Raw genomic sequence first — 14027 nt, forward strand, 5'->3', positions numbered from 1 at the left:
AAGGCAACTAATGGTGACCAGTAGAGGTAGTGGGGTGGTGACTGGAAAACTTATTTTGAAAATAAGTGAAAATATTTATTTTATTACTATTATTATTATTATTATTATTTTATTTTTTATTGCTTGCATTTCTAAAAAAATTTACAAATTTGGAATCAATTCTGATTTTTTGAAAATTAGAATTATATAACAAACAAGCCTAAAATTGTTGACATTAACCTTAAACTAATTTTTTTTTCTTTCACTTTTCTCGCTCTTTTCTTTTTTCGTTTTAAATTCTATTATGAATTCATGACATTAGGACAATCTAAAAAAAAAAAATGAGAAGAGACCAGTCATTTGTGTTGGGCTCTGAAGTTGATCTTTCAATCCGTGGCAGTCATGTATGTTGTTTCCTTGTCTTCTTTATGGGTCACTAACTAACTGGACAAGAATGAAATGACTGAAGAACTCACATCGATGGACCTCACTTCTTTATGGGATTGGACTGTTTTTGGTCTATAATCAGATTGGATCATCCAATTTAGTCTAGTGGTTCTATTTTTAAATTCTATTTTGATAATTCGAATCGTTTACATTTTAAAATTTATTGAGTATGTTATTCTTGTAAAAAATCAAGTCAATTGGATAACATAAACCATGTGTTCGGATCAATTTTGTATTATTTTCTTACCGTCTATTTTTTTTTATACAAAACTGATCTAAACACATAGTTGCCGTTATCCAATTGACTTGATTTTTGATAAGAATGATGTAATACTCAACGAATCTTAAAATATAAATAGTTCGAATTATGGAAATGAGATCTAAAAGTGACTCACAAAATCTAACAATACCTCTCTAGTCTGATAGAGAACTGAAGAGACCCATAATATTTATGTGTGTGTGTGTGTGTGTGTGTGTGTGTGTGTGTGTGTGTGTGTGTGTGGGGTGGGGAGATAACTAACTAAATGATCAAATACAATATGATAATTCGAATGTAGCCGACAATGCCAAACAGCTACAGATAGATAGGGAATGTGTGGGACACTAGAAATTCTAAGGATAAATACTAATTTGGAGGCCATCGATAGAGAGCACACATCCAGACTTAGACCAATATACTACTTTTAATTTATTGGCTAAATAATGAAAAATGCATATTTTTTATTTTGCCTAACTAACTTTTTGCTCCAACGCTACTATTTGTTTCACATATTTTACTTAACTAACTTTTGGCTCAAACGCTACTATTTATTTTCACTCCAATGCTACTATTTAATTCACAAATCATTAGGGCGTAAAATAAATTTAACCCTTTTTTTTTTAACAAGTAGTGTTAGGATGAGAAAAATATAAGAAAGAGAAGTGTTTTATTTTTTTATTTTTTTTTATAAGATTGATTCATATAAGATATTATAATGAAATCCAATAAATTACCGTCAGAGGTAATGAAGATAAAATACTATAGAAACTTTTACAAAAAAAACTCTTAATAGTGAGAAAGAAAGTCTCAATTAATACACAGAGAATAAGATGCACATACAGATGGAACAATTTGAACTACTGACTTTCTAATGAAGTGTAAAAGTTCTAGCTAATCATACTAATTTGTTGATTAAGAAAGAGTACAATAATCAAACTTAAACCCTTATATTACACCTAGTAAGTGAACGTCTTATTCACTAATTCAACTCATTGATTTAAGAAATCATTAGATTTTTTAAGTCAAGTAAGAAAGAAGAGATAAGAAGGATGTGATCTTGAGGCTTAATCCCGACCTAATGTACATGACTTGACTCAAAAGATAAATCATGTGTTGTAAAGAATTCACGTAGAAATGGCAAGCCCCCTATGAAGCTTGTGTTATAAAGAACTCACAAAGGTCCAAATTTTCAATCCTGGTGTTCGGCTCGGTATTATTTTTTGGGCCAATCACCGGTCGATTTTATAGACCGAATTTATTTATTTATAAGTTCTATTTTTAATTTTTAATGATAAATTTGTTATTATGAAAATATCATTAAAAAATATAATTCAACTATTTATACTTCTTATACTATATATTTCAATACCCCAAAAAATAAATAAATAAATAAATAAAAATTGAACTAAAAATAAATTAAAACCCACCAACAAAAGGCAAAATATTCCAATCATTTATAATTTTAATAAATTTCGTAGTATCATTACTATTATTAAATGATCATTCTATAAATAGAATTTTGAGTTTTATGTTTGGTTATGAGTTGTAAATTGTTGTATCAAATATCATATGTCATATCAGAAATTTCCTACTCAATTCAAAACTATTTTCAAAACTCTTTTACCAAACAAATTTTTCACATTCAAATCATAATTCCAAAACTCACAAACTCAAAATACAACTCCTACTCTCAAATCATATTTAGAAAGTTCTACCAAACGCAACCTATATTTTCTATTTTGCCTAACTAACTTTTCGCTCCAACGCTACTATTTATTTCACATATTTTACTTAACTAACTTTTGGCTCTAACGCTACTATTTGTTTTCACTCCAACGCTACTATTTATTTCACAAGTCATTAGGGCGTAAAATAAATATAACCCTTATTTTTTTAACAAGTAGTGTTAGGATGAGAGAAATATAAGAAAGAGAAGTGTTTTTATTTTATTTTATTTTTATAAGATTGATTCATATAAGATATTATAATGAAATCCAATAAATTACCGTCACAGGTAATGAAGATAAAATACTATACAAACTTTTACAAAAAAAACTCTTAAAAATGAGAGAGAAAGTCTCAATTAATACACAGAGAATAAGATGCATATACAGATGGAGCAATTTGAACTACTCCTGAAGTGTAAAAGTTCTAGCTAATCAAACTAATTTGTTGATTAAGAAAGAGTACAATAATCAAACTTAAACCCTTATATTACACCTAGTAAGCGAACGTCTTATTCACTAATTCAACTCATTGATTTAAGAATCATTGGATTTTTTAAGTCAAGTAAGAAAGAAGAGATAAGAAGGATGTGATCTTGAGGCTTAATTCCCACCTAATGAACATGACTTGACTCAAAAGATAAATCTTGTGTCGTAAAGAATTCACGTAGAAATGGTAAGCCCCCTATGAAGCTTGTGTTATAAGGAACTCACAAAGGTCCAAAATTTCAATCCTGGTGTTCGGCTCGGTATGATTTTTTGGGCCAATCACGGGTCGATTTTATAGACCGAATTTATTTATTAATAAGTTTTTTTTTTAATTTTTAATGATAAATTTATTATTCTGAAAATATCTTTAAAAAATATAATTCAACTATTTATACTTCTTATTCTATATATTTCAATAAAAAAAAATTGAACTAAAAATAAATTAAAACCCACCAACAAAAGGCAAAATATTCCAATCATTTATAATTTTAATAAATTTCATAGTATCATTATTATTATTAAATGATCATTCTATAAACACAAAGCATGCATCTAAAAAGTCCCCCAAAAATTCATTATAAAAACAAGCAACAAATACATAAAACATTTTTACTCGTGATTAATAAATAAATAAGTCTAGTTCATAAGACTTGTTGGTAATTATCTTGCTGGCATTAAAATATGAGTAAATGACGCTTTTGATTCTTGTAAGTTGATTTAAATTTTACTTGGATTCCTATTATTTTAATTTGAACAATTCGTTCTTTATACTTTCAATTTAGTTTCATTTTGGTCCTTCCGTTAAATTTTTCTACGTGTACATTTGAGGAGATTGATAAGGTACCTCAAAATTATTAATTTTAACCTCCAACTTAAATATAATGAATAAATTAAAACCAGACTGAAATTATAAAGATTAAATTACTTAATTTGAAACAATAGGAAATAAAATAAATTTTGAAAAGTGTATTTTACCCTAAATTAAACAATCAACAAAACATGAAAAATAGTTCAAGGGAAGGGACATACAAAAGCCATGTAGGACCCAAGGCCTATCTTAGGCCTGTATATCTATCTTTCCCAGCTGCTTAGAATTATTTTGGGAAGTTGATTAAAAATTAATTTTTAAATTTTTAAAATTTTCAATTTTAAAAAAAAAAAATATAAAAAAATAGATAGATAATGTGATGATTTTTAACTTTTAACAACTTTACAGGACATGGCCTTCGGGAGTTGATGCCAGGGAAGAGCAAATAGTTGTTTCAACAAAACCAATTAGTATTTATAATTGTTAATTATTAATGGAATCCATGTGAAATTTAGGCCATGTTTGTTTGGGCGGACTGGATTAGCATTCCCATGACTAATAGTCCTAGGACTATGAATTTGTTGGATTATGTATCCTATCTTAACTAATAGTCAAGTTTAAAATAATTAATCCGTACTTCAATTGTTTAAACAAATATCGGATTAATAATTTTATTGGACTATTAGTGTAATCCCAAGCTCATGTCCACCCAAACAAACATGGCCTTATAGTACTAATGATTACAATTTACAACTGGTTATCGTCATCATTATTCCCGACATAAATATGTAGTTGGACATAATTATGAAATTTTAAAATTTGAACAGTGATGAGTTTCTCTTATAGGTGAATTTTCCAAACTTTCTCCAACTGGAGAAAAACAAAATTGGAATACTATTTATACTAATTATTATATTAATTAGTGTACCAACATATATTATGCTATTATTATTAACCTTACCCATTATATAAATTACAAATATTCAAAACTTCTAAAATTATAGTACAACATCTGTTAGTATACTAATCAGTATATCAATTAATATAAAGTTTTATTTTTGAAATTTAGGTTTGTATTAGGTCGATACAAGGAAAGTATATTGATTAGCCTAACCTGCTCCTAATTCTACAAAAAATAAATAAATAAATAAATAAATAATATATTTTTGGTTCTTAAAATATAATATTTGTGTTAATTTGGTGTCCAATATTTAAATTGTGTCAATTTAATTCTGAATGCATAACAAGTGTTTCAATTTGGTCCCCTAACCAAATTGTGGAAATAGCCGTTAAATTTTGAGATCAAAATGACACATAATTTACCCAAGACAGTATAAATTGCTTAGGTAAGTTTCTACATTAATGACACATTAATATTTGTAGAGACTAAAAATGTAAATTTTTAAGTAAATTTCCACATTTATCTCTATCTTTAACGGCATTTATGGATAGAGTTGGGTTAATAAAACCAATTTGAAAAACTTCTTGTACATTAGAAATTCAATTGATACAATTTAAATATTAAAAATTAAAATGACAAAAATAGCATTTTAAAAATGGTGAATTTCATGACTTCTAATGACTTTTGAATCTTTGGTAATGGTCTAAAATTAAGGCTTGCATGCGTGTTGCGTTGCCATTATTCTGTTGAGTCTTGAAGGACCTTGAAAGCAGGCCCATTTGATATAAGATGGATCTCATATGACATTTGAGAAATCCGTATATCATATGTACCTTATAATATAATTAAGTAAAAAAATGACATAGTTTTATATTTTTTGAGCCATAATTAAAAAAAAATGTCATAACCAAACACAACATGAAATATAACTAAAGAGCTGATGAGTTATAACTAAAATAATGTTATAACTAAATAAAAAAAATTAGTCATAGCAAAAGAATAAAATAACATAATTAAAAATAAATATAATACACCCTTTCAAGAGTGTATATTAGAATTTCCCATTATATGGGTCACAGTCCCTGGTTGAATTCTTGTATAAATCATCACCCATGCAGAGAGCATTGCTGGTTTGATTGATGGAATTTAATTCTTGCATTGTTCTGTTGCTTTAGCTAGAATTTCAAAGTAAGGCTAAGATCTATAATAATCACTATATATTGTGTCAATTAGTTCAATTAATAATACATTTTTAGAAATTAGACTGAAATAAAAATACAAATAGTTCATTTATTCTCTTCAAAATGATTGAGAATTTAGTGTCCAATTTGAAATGATCCTTTTTGAATGCGCTATTTTTGTCCAATTTTTAGTAGATGTTATCAATTAAATCAAATTAATAAAATCTAAAAAAAAATGAGCAAAATTGTTATAATTGGAACAACAAGAGCCAAACAGACACAAAACAAATTACAGGGACATTGATGTAATTTGCCTTAAAAATCTTTTGCTTAATTCTTATATGCTTTGAAAAAAAAAAACCCAAAAATAAAAAAATGAAAAAAGAAGAGACTGGTGAGATAATTTTCATTGCTACCTCTGATGAGCAAAAAATGAATGAAAAGAAAATAAATAAATAAAACAAGAGAGTAGCTATCTTTGATTGTGAAACAATGGAAATCAAGGGGGGGTTGTCTTTTCTTTTAACACCTTGCAGATGGCTCGAATGGTGGAAGGTGTAGTTCGACAACAACCACCTATGAGTTTAGCTCCTGAATCTCGCCATCTCATAGCAAACAACTTGAACTTTTCATCATCAAAACACTTCGATGGCTGTCAAAATCCAATGCATATGACATGGAGAGTATGTTAATCTAAATAAATTCAACAGTGTGTTTTAGCCTCGGTTTATTTCAACAAAAAACGTTTTTTGAAAAATATTGTCATATTTTCTGGTAAAAGTAACGGAAAACGGTTTCTATGGCCACAGAAAATGGGTTAATTTGAGCAAAAAAACGCTTCTCACTTTTTAAAGGTGCAAAATGTGTCTCCAGACGTACCTTCACTACACAACCAACACAATTGGATTCACTGCCGCCAGCACACAACTATCCTCACTGCCTCCACCATGACAACCGTTACACCATAATCACAACCAATAGCACATCATTTTTTAGGGTTTTATACGGAAGATATAATCTGTAAAAAAAATTTCTCAAACGTTTTTTGTTGAAACAAATGGAGCATTAGAGGGAGAGGGAAGAGAGATGCATGATTAACATTGTGGTATTGGCAAAAATACAAAGCAATGGAACAACAAAACTCACCAGCCATCTCTTAGCTGTACCATCCCACACTTCACCACTATTGGGATAAACAACTATTACCTTCTCCGTTAACTACAAAACAAAAAACAAAATAATAATAATAATAATAAATTAATTAATTAATTAACAGCTTATATCACTACAACATTGTAAAATTTCAGTTAAGTTATTATTCTTCAAGTACTACTGTCTATAGCACATTACCTGCTTAAATTTCTGAACAAGACCTTGAATAAAATGGGGAGGTGCACAGTTTATCCCAACTGCAGACACTATGTCACTCTTGTTCACAATATCAAGGCACTCCTTAAAGCTCTCTCCAGATGGCACATTTTCACCATCTAGGGAGCTGAAACAGATCCAAGATGGAATTTGGATGTTTTCTTCTTCAAGCAACTCAACACAAGCCTACAAATTGTGTATATTATTCAGAGAGACTGAAATATGCTATCCATTTCCTTGTTTATAGCTAGCTAGTTAGAATAGGATTGTTCTTGAAGCATATATATTTATATATACCTGAGCTTCTAGTTTATTTGGAATGGTCTCAAAGGCAAGCAAATCTGGACCTGCTTCCACAAGAACTTGCAATCTTCGGCGATGAAAGTCCTTCAGCTTATCCAAATCCACATGAGGTACATAACGACCACTGGATTATGCAAAAGACACTTAAAAACATCAGGTACATATACAAAGATCATATCAACAAGTCAAAACTATTTACTCGAGCCAAACCATAAAGATCATACATTATTGGGTTCAGTACATTGTTCTCATTTAAAAGTAGGAGAATGCTAACCACTCCACTCAAGGCGTTGATTAAGGTTGAAAAATGTATTGAAATATGAGGAGTGTATATAAAAGTGTTAATAAGTGAAAAGTAAATTTTCTGTCTTTATTTGCCTATTAACCATCGTCCTAAGGGTGGTGGTTAGCAAGACCCTTCAAAATGTGCCTTCTGTTTCATTTTAATATCTAATATTTTAATTGTATCTATCTTGTCCCAAACTTATTTAGTTTGTGTTTAAATGATCCCAAAGTCTTTTTCGTTTGAATTTAAAGAGTACCAGTTTCATCTAAATTCCATCCAAATATTGTCTAGATTTGGACAGAAACACCCTTATTCGCAATATTTATTGTTTTTATATCTCCTCAATAAAGGTGAAACACTGCTTTACTAATAAGATAAAAAGGCTTTTTCATCAGGGTGTGCAGCTTTGGACTCCTATAATTTAGTCCCCAACTAATTCAATTTGTGAGTGGTTTCAGAGTCATTTTCGTCCACATTTAGACACTGCCATTTTCGTCTAGATTTGGACAGAATTACCCTTGTTTGCAATATAAAATTTAGACAAAATTGGCATGAGGAACCATTCAAACATGAATCGGTTAAGTTGGAGACAAATTGATACAATTGAATATTCAAACTAGCCTGTATTCTGAACCATCAGCGAGATAAGCTCCATAGCTTCCAATAGAGGCTGCAACCAAAGCCCTGTTATAGCCATGCCCAGAAATTCTATTCTTGGCATCCCAGAACTTATCACGTGCATCAACAGCCAGTTTCACACTCTTTTTCAATAACAATTCACTTTCTTCAATGGACAGTCCTCTGGACAGGAATCCTGGAATGGTTGCCTATATATATAGAAACAAGGGTATGGTAAGTTCAAATTCTGTTCTGTCCCCTGTTGCTGTTTTTTTTATTTTATTTGTGGAAACAAAAATATTGAAAAGTTTGAACCCCTCACATTTTAAATTTTGTGGAAACTATTTCTGCAAAAATTCAAAAACGAATTTTTGACATTTGCTAAAAACTGAATGGAAATGAGGTAAGAAAATGAATTATGGATAACATTGCTCAAGGTGAATTGTTCCTAACATAATTTTTCAGAAACAATTGAACAAGTGTTTTTTTTTTTTTTTTTTCAAAGAAATGAAAATAGAAAAGAGAACAAAAACACAACAAGAAGCCTAGAATTAACCAAAGGAAACACGTTTGACATAATTGGAACAAACAGTTAAGTGGGTAAAATATTCGTATCAAATTAGTTCTTTTTTAGTGTGTGTACATACAAACATTAAAGAAATTGATCATGGAGTAAAATGAATAAACATAAATAAACCTAATTGAATTCAGGGGCTAGATGGAATCCACTGCAAACCTGATAAGATGAAGTTACCAATATGTCTGCACCAGCCTCCAAATATTCCATATGAACCTATACATACACAACATTTTTAGATTCATGAATATTTTAAACTACAAAGCAATACACAAGTATTATGTAGGGTTAAATCCGCAAATTGTCCTAAAGTGTGGGTTTCATTTTAGTTCTGGGAAATCCTATGGTCTGCACCCCTACCACAAAAATGTGTAAATTTACTATAAAATTTCATAACATAAATCACAAAATACGTAACCTTGCCACAAAGTGACGTAACAAAATGTCTAAAATTTTATGATTGATGTTACAAAAGTTTGTGGCTTGGTAATGATGTTTTTTATTATGCCAATTTGTGGTGAAGTTATACATTTTGTGATTGATGTTAAGAAATTTTATGATAAAATTACGCATTTTTATGGTATAGCATTTCCCGTTAGTTCCCATTGTTTGAAATGTGTCAATTTCATTCCCAACTTATTAATTTTGTCACGAAATGATCCCTATACGTCTTTATAAAAGAAAGGGGGGCATTTTCAAAGAGAAAAAAAAATAGTTCCTAAAATATGAGAGTTGTTTCATTTTGGTCCTAACATTTCAATTGTGTCAAGTTAGTCTCTATCTTAACATACAGAATGTAATAGGTGATTTGATAAAAATATCCGTATTTCCCTTATCAATTATAGACGAAACAGAAATAGGGTGTATTTTTTAATAACAAAATTAATAGGTAGGAAATCAAATTAACATATACTTTTGGAGCTCATTTGGGTATTTTATATGTATGTAACATTGTATTTGTGTTGGTATTCTAAAAACTATACAAACAAGTTAAAGCCCTGCAAACTATAGGGCAGAGATCAAATCTCCAACACCCCCCAACAAGTATCAAATGAAACCCAAAAAAAAACAAAAGATTGAACAAATAGAATGATTGCAAACATGTTGTAAATAGTAAATGTATAGTGACGAGAGAGAGAGAGAGAGAGAGACCAGTTTAATGAGATCGGGGTCTTTGATCAAGCAAACAGCACTCCAAAGAGAGTCATTGATGGCGGCCCCATGTTTCTCAAGCTGAGTTGCGAAACCACCGTCCACGACGGCACAACCGCCTGCCTTCTCTATCAGATCTTCCACCAATCCCCTCCTCCCCCTTTCAATCCCCATTACCTCTATCTCTCTCTCTCTCTCTCTCTCTCTCTCTATATATATATATATATATATGTAGATAGATTCACAGATCAGTTGTGGGAAAAGAAAGTGTAATGGAAACAAGGATGAGAGAATAGAGGTTGCATATAAATGTGTATATATATAACAGGGAAATTATTCAATGTTTCAGAGTATTATCTGTTCATGCTTCTTAATCTATCATTATTTAATATATTTTTTTATTTATTTTAATCACTCAATATAATATCTCATCTGTTTATATTCTCTATCAATTATATTGTAATGAAATACCTGTCTATACTCCAAAATTAGTGTATAATTACCTATATATATCACAAGGTGTAATGTGAATTGGGACGATATATGGGTGAGGTTCTTCATTGTTTTCACTTGGCCCTTTTTTTTACTTCATTCTTAAACCTTCCTAGGCCTCCTCTCCTTGGTTTTTTTATTTTATTATTATTGTTCACTTTGCTTTGTTCTATTTTTTTAAAAATACTTTTTAAAAATTTATATTTTCTTATTTTTTATATTTTTTTATTTTTACTAATTTTTTTTAATATTTTAAATATTTTTTTTTTTATTTTTTAGACATACCTAACATGAACATAAGTCCAAGTTTTGGGGTAATCGATGTTGGAAAAAATAGGTTTTTGATAACTTTAATTAAATATTAAAATGGATCCCAACCATCTATTGTGTTGAGACCAAGTGAGTCTAGATACTTTGCAATCACAAAAAGAATGGTAAAAAATCATTAAAAATTGAATGAGAAATTACCTCATGGAGTTAGTTTCATGAAATATAATATGTATATAATATATAAAGGCTGGAGGTTAATGGTGTATATAGTGGGATTAGTGTATATAATATATTTGTAACTCTTGCAATATTACAGAGGTTAATGGTGCATTAGTGACCAGCTATAAAGGTTGAAGGCTCCTCCTCTCTCCCCTATACATGTATAAATTGAGACCCTCATGTCTAGTCTTAACACAGAATTTTTGCTTCCATTTCACAAGTCAATTTGCTAAAAAGTTCCTACAGGAAGAGAGTGCTGCCATGGTTTTTGTTTGTTAAGCTCGACAGAGAGTGCTTCTGTCGTAACTAGTTTTTGATCGTCGTATCCTGTGAGACAGATGTCGGAATTCCTCAAGCACTAGACCGGTGAGGCGGCGAAAATCTATTTTAAGGAAACTGCTACCATGCAGGTTTCGGTTTGCTTTCTTTATCATTTTATTATATTGTGTATTTATATTGTGATTCAGTTGTAATTCTCAGCATGTGTTCTTGGTATATAATTTTGATTTATTCTTGAATCTATGTATTTAATTTCACAATTTGGGCAATAATCTTAAAACAAATTTTATGTGTTTCCAATGAAATTAAACAAATAGATTCATCTAGTAATTTAGATATATGTATATATATACGTATATATGGCGGCTATTGTTTTGTTCCTTGAAAACTTTTCTGTGTTAGATTTATTCAAATAAATAAATAATTGTTGCTTATTATCGAGATAATCCATTGACTTTACATATACAACTATTGTTTGTATGAGGCATCCATGATTAGCCTATTCATTTATATTGCAAACCCGTACTATTTCTTGCGTGATTAAGAATTTTGGAGCATAATAAGGCCACTGTTGCATGCTTGCTAATTAAGGGCCTGGTTTTGGTTTAACTATTTATTTATTTATTCTAATATAATATGAATACGTTTCTTTCTAGATCTTTATTAAAGGTTGCATTTTGATTATTGTAGTAGAAATTTATTTTATGAGCATGATTTCAAATTTTCTACCATAATTTGTGTTGGACCATTTTAATATCTTATATTTATTTATTGATTTATCTTTTTCATTAATGGGGTTTTATTACTTTGGTAACCTCTTGGTCATAAATAGAGGTTTAATAGAATTTATGAACTTGGTTAATGGTCATTATTTTGATGTAACCATTTTCTTGTTTAATGGTCATTATTTTTGGTGTAACTGTAAGGTCCTTATAGCCTATATATATAGTCTACTCTTTTCTATCTATAGATATAAGCTATTTTCTATACAAGAGAGATTACTAGCAAAGAAGGGTGTTTTATTAGTGGAGCTTTGGGTTCACCATCTTGTGCAGAGTTGGCCTGAACCATACGACAAGTGATCGGGCTGTTGTATCCTGGAGGGGACAAGTCACAGTATTGTGACTGCTGCATCGGTATTTGGATTCTTCCTACCGCAGTGGGCTTGATCTCCTTAAAGAAAACGAGATATCCGTGCCTCAGCCTGATCTATTTGTATCTCATTTTCTTTGCATCATTTATCAATAATATTGTTTAGTTTCTGGTATTTTCTCCAACAATTTTAAGGAGATCAAACATGGAACAAGTACCAGAAAAAACCAATGATGGAATTGGAGATCTCAACAAACCTTTCAAGTTCAAAGGAGTTCATTTTAAGAGGTGGAAAGGAAAAGTTTTTTTTACCTTAGCCTTTTGAAAGTTGCATATGTTCTTACAGAAAAGAATCCGAACAAAATCCCAACCGAGGAGATGAATGATGAAGACTATGAGGCACATGAAGCAAAAGTGGCTTCTTATAATACAGATGAGTATAAATGTCGCTTTTATCTCTTAAATTGCCTTGCTGATCAATTTTATGATTATTACTATGACACCACTTACATGTTGTCTTCTATTAATTTGTGGCATGCTCGCTTGTGTCATATAAATAGTAAATATGTGGGAATCATGAGTAGTTTAGAATTAATTCCTAAAGTGACAAAAAATTTTGAGAAATGTGAAGTTTGCAGTAAAGCAAAAATTACCAAGAGGCCTCATAAAAGTGTTGAAAAAAATACCGAATTGCTAGAATTATTTCATACTGATTTGTGTGAGTTTGAAGGAATTTTAACTCGGGGTGGTAACCGATATTTTATCACTTTTATTGATGATTTTTCAAAATATACAAACGTATATTTATTAAAAAATAAAAGTGATGCTTTTGAGAAATTTAAAGAATTCCTTCTTGAAGTGGAAAATCAATTCGGTAAAAAGATTAAAAGAATTAGAAGTGATAGAGGCCGGGAGTATGAATCTCTAGGATTCAACTCTTTTGTTCAGTCATTGGGAATTATTCATGAGACTACTCCACCATATTCACCTTCATTAAATGGCGTAGCTGAAAGGAAAAATAGAACGTTAATTGACTTGACAAATGCTATGCTTATTGATTCAGGTACTCCCTCAAATTTTTGGGGTGAGGCTATTTTGACAGCTTGCCATGTGATAAATAGAGTGCCACACAAAAAGACTAAAATTGTCCCTTATGAGTTGTGGCGAGGGCATAAACCAAATTTAGGTTATTTGAGGGTTTGGGGTTGTTTAGCTTTTGTGAGGCTTGCAGATCCTAAACGACCTAAATTGGGTGAACGAGCTACCACTTGTGCTTTTCTTGGGTATGCGTTGCATAGTACAGCTTATAGATTTTTTGATATGGAAAATAATATTATTTTTGAATCAGGTGATGCTATTTTTCATGAAAATAAATTTCTTTTCAAATCTAGAAATAGTGGGGGTCAAATAATATCTGAAAATATTTTATCTATGCCTAGCTCTTCTACCCCTTCTCAAGTTTTTCAAGAAAAAGAAAATTTTCAAATTCAACCAAGAAGAAGTAAACGAGCTAGAGTTGAAAAAGATTTTGGCCCTGACTATTATCTTTACAATGTGGAAGAAATTCCTCATACGATACAAGA

General features: G+C 30.2%; 1 protein-coding gene across 3 annotated transcripts; it reads right to left on the bottom strand.

Annotated features, from left to right (window-relative positions):
* Window positions 1-6024: 6024 nt before the first annotated feature.
* LOC114282185 (homocysteine S-methyltransferase 1) lies at window positions 6025-10439 on the bottom strand. 3 transcript variants are annotated; one of them, XR_003636157.2, is made up of 8 exons: window positions 10093-10373; window positions 9100-9156; window positions 8367-8572; window positions 7454-7583; window positions 7139-7342; window positions 6935-7006; window positions 6668-6806; window positions 6025-6440 (listed from the first exon to the last, which is right to left on the bottom strand). XR_003636157.2 is itself a non-coding variant. In XM_028224829.2 (7 exons), the coding sequence occupies exons 1-7, from the start codon at window positions 10264-10266 to the stop codon at window positions 6288-6290; spliced, it is 996 nt and encodes a 331-aa protein (XP_028080630.2). In that variant the 5' UTR covers window positions 10267-10439; the 3' UTR covers window positions 6025-6287. The 3 variants fall into 3 exon arrangements, 1 of the variants encoding a protein (XP_028080630.2); XR_003636158.2 differs by having other exon boundaries at window positions 6078-6440; window positions 6668-6724; XM_028224829.2 differs by lacking the exon at window positions 6668-6806 and having other exon boundaries at window positions 10093-10439.
* Window positions 10440-14027: the final 3588 nt, after the last annotated feature.

The sequence above is a fragment of the Camellia sinensis genome, chromosome 10 (assembly GCF_055761805.1).
Source record: "Camellia sinensis isolate YWXY chromosome 10, ASM5576180v1, whole genome shotgun sequence".
Taxonomy (NCBI): domain Eukaryota; kingdom Viridiplantae; phylum Streptophyta; class Magnoliopsida; order Ericales; family Theaceae; genus Camellia; species Camellia sinensis.

What these genes read in the sequence shown, in the direction of transcription:
- LOC114282185 (XM_028224829.2), bottom strand. Translation starts at nt 10,266, where the DNA reads ATGGGGATTGAAAGGGGGAGGAGGGGATTGGTGGAAGATCTGATAGAG. An exon ending in ACCCCGATCTCATTAAACTG is followed by an intron (nt 9,157 to 10,092) that starts GTCTCTCTCTCT and finishes GTGTATGTATAG; the next exon opens with GTTCATATGGAATATTTGGA. An exon ending in CAAATAAACTAGAAGCTCAG is followed by an intron (nt 7,343 to 7,453) that starts GTATATATAAAT and finishes CACAATTTGTAG; the next exon opens with GCTTGTGTTGAGTTGCTTGA.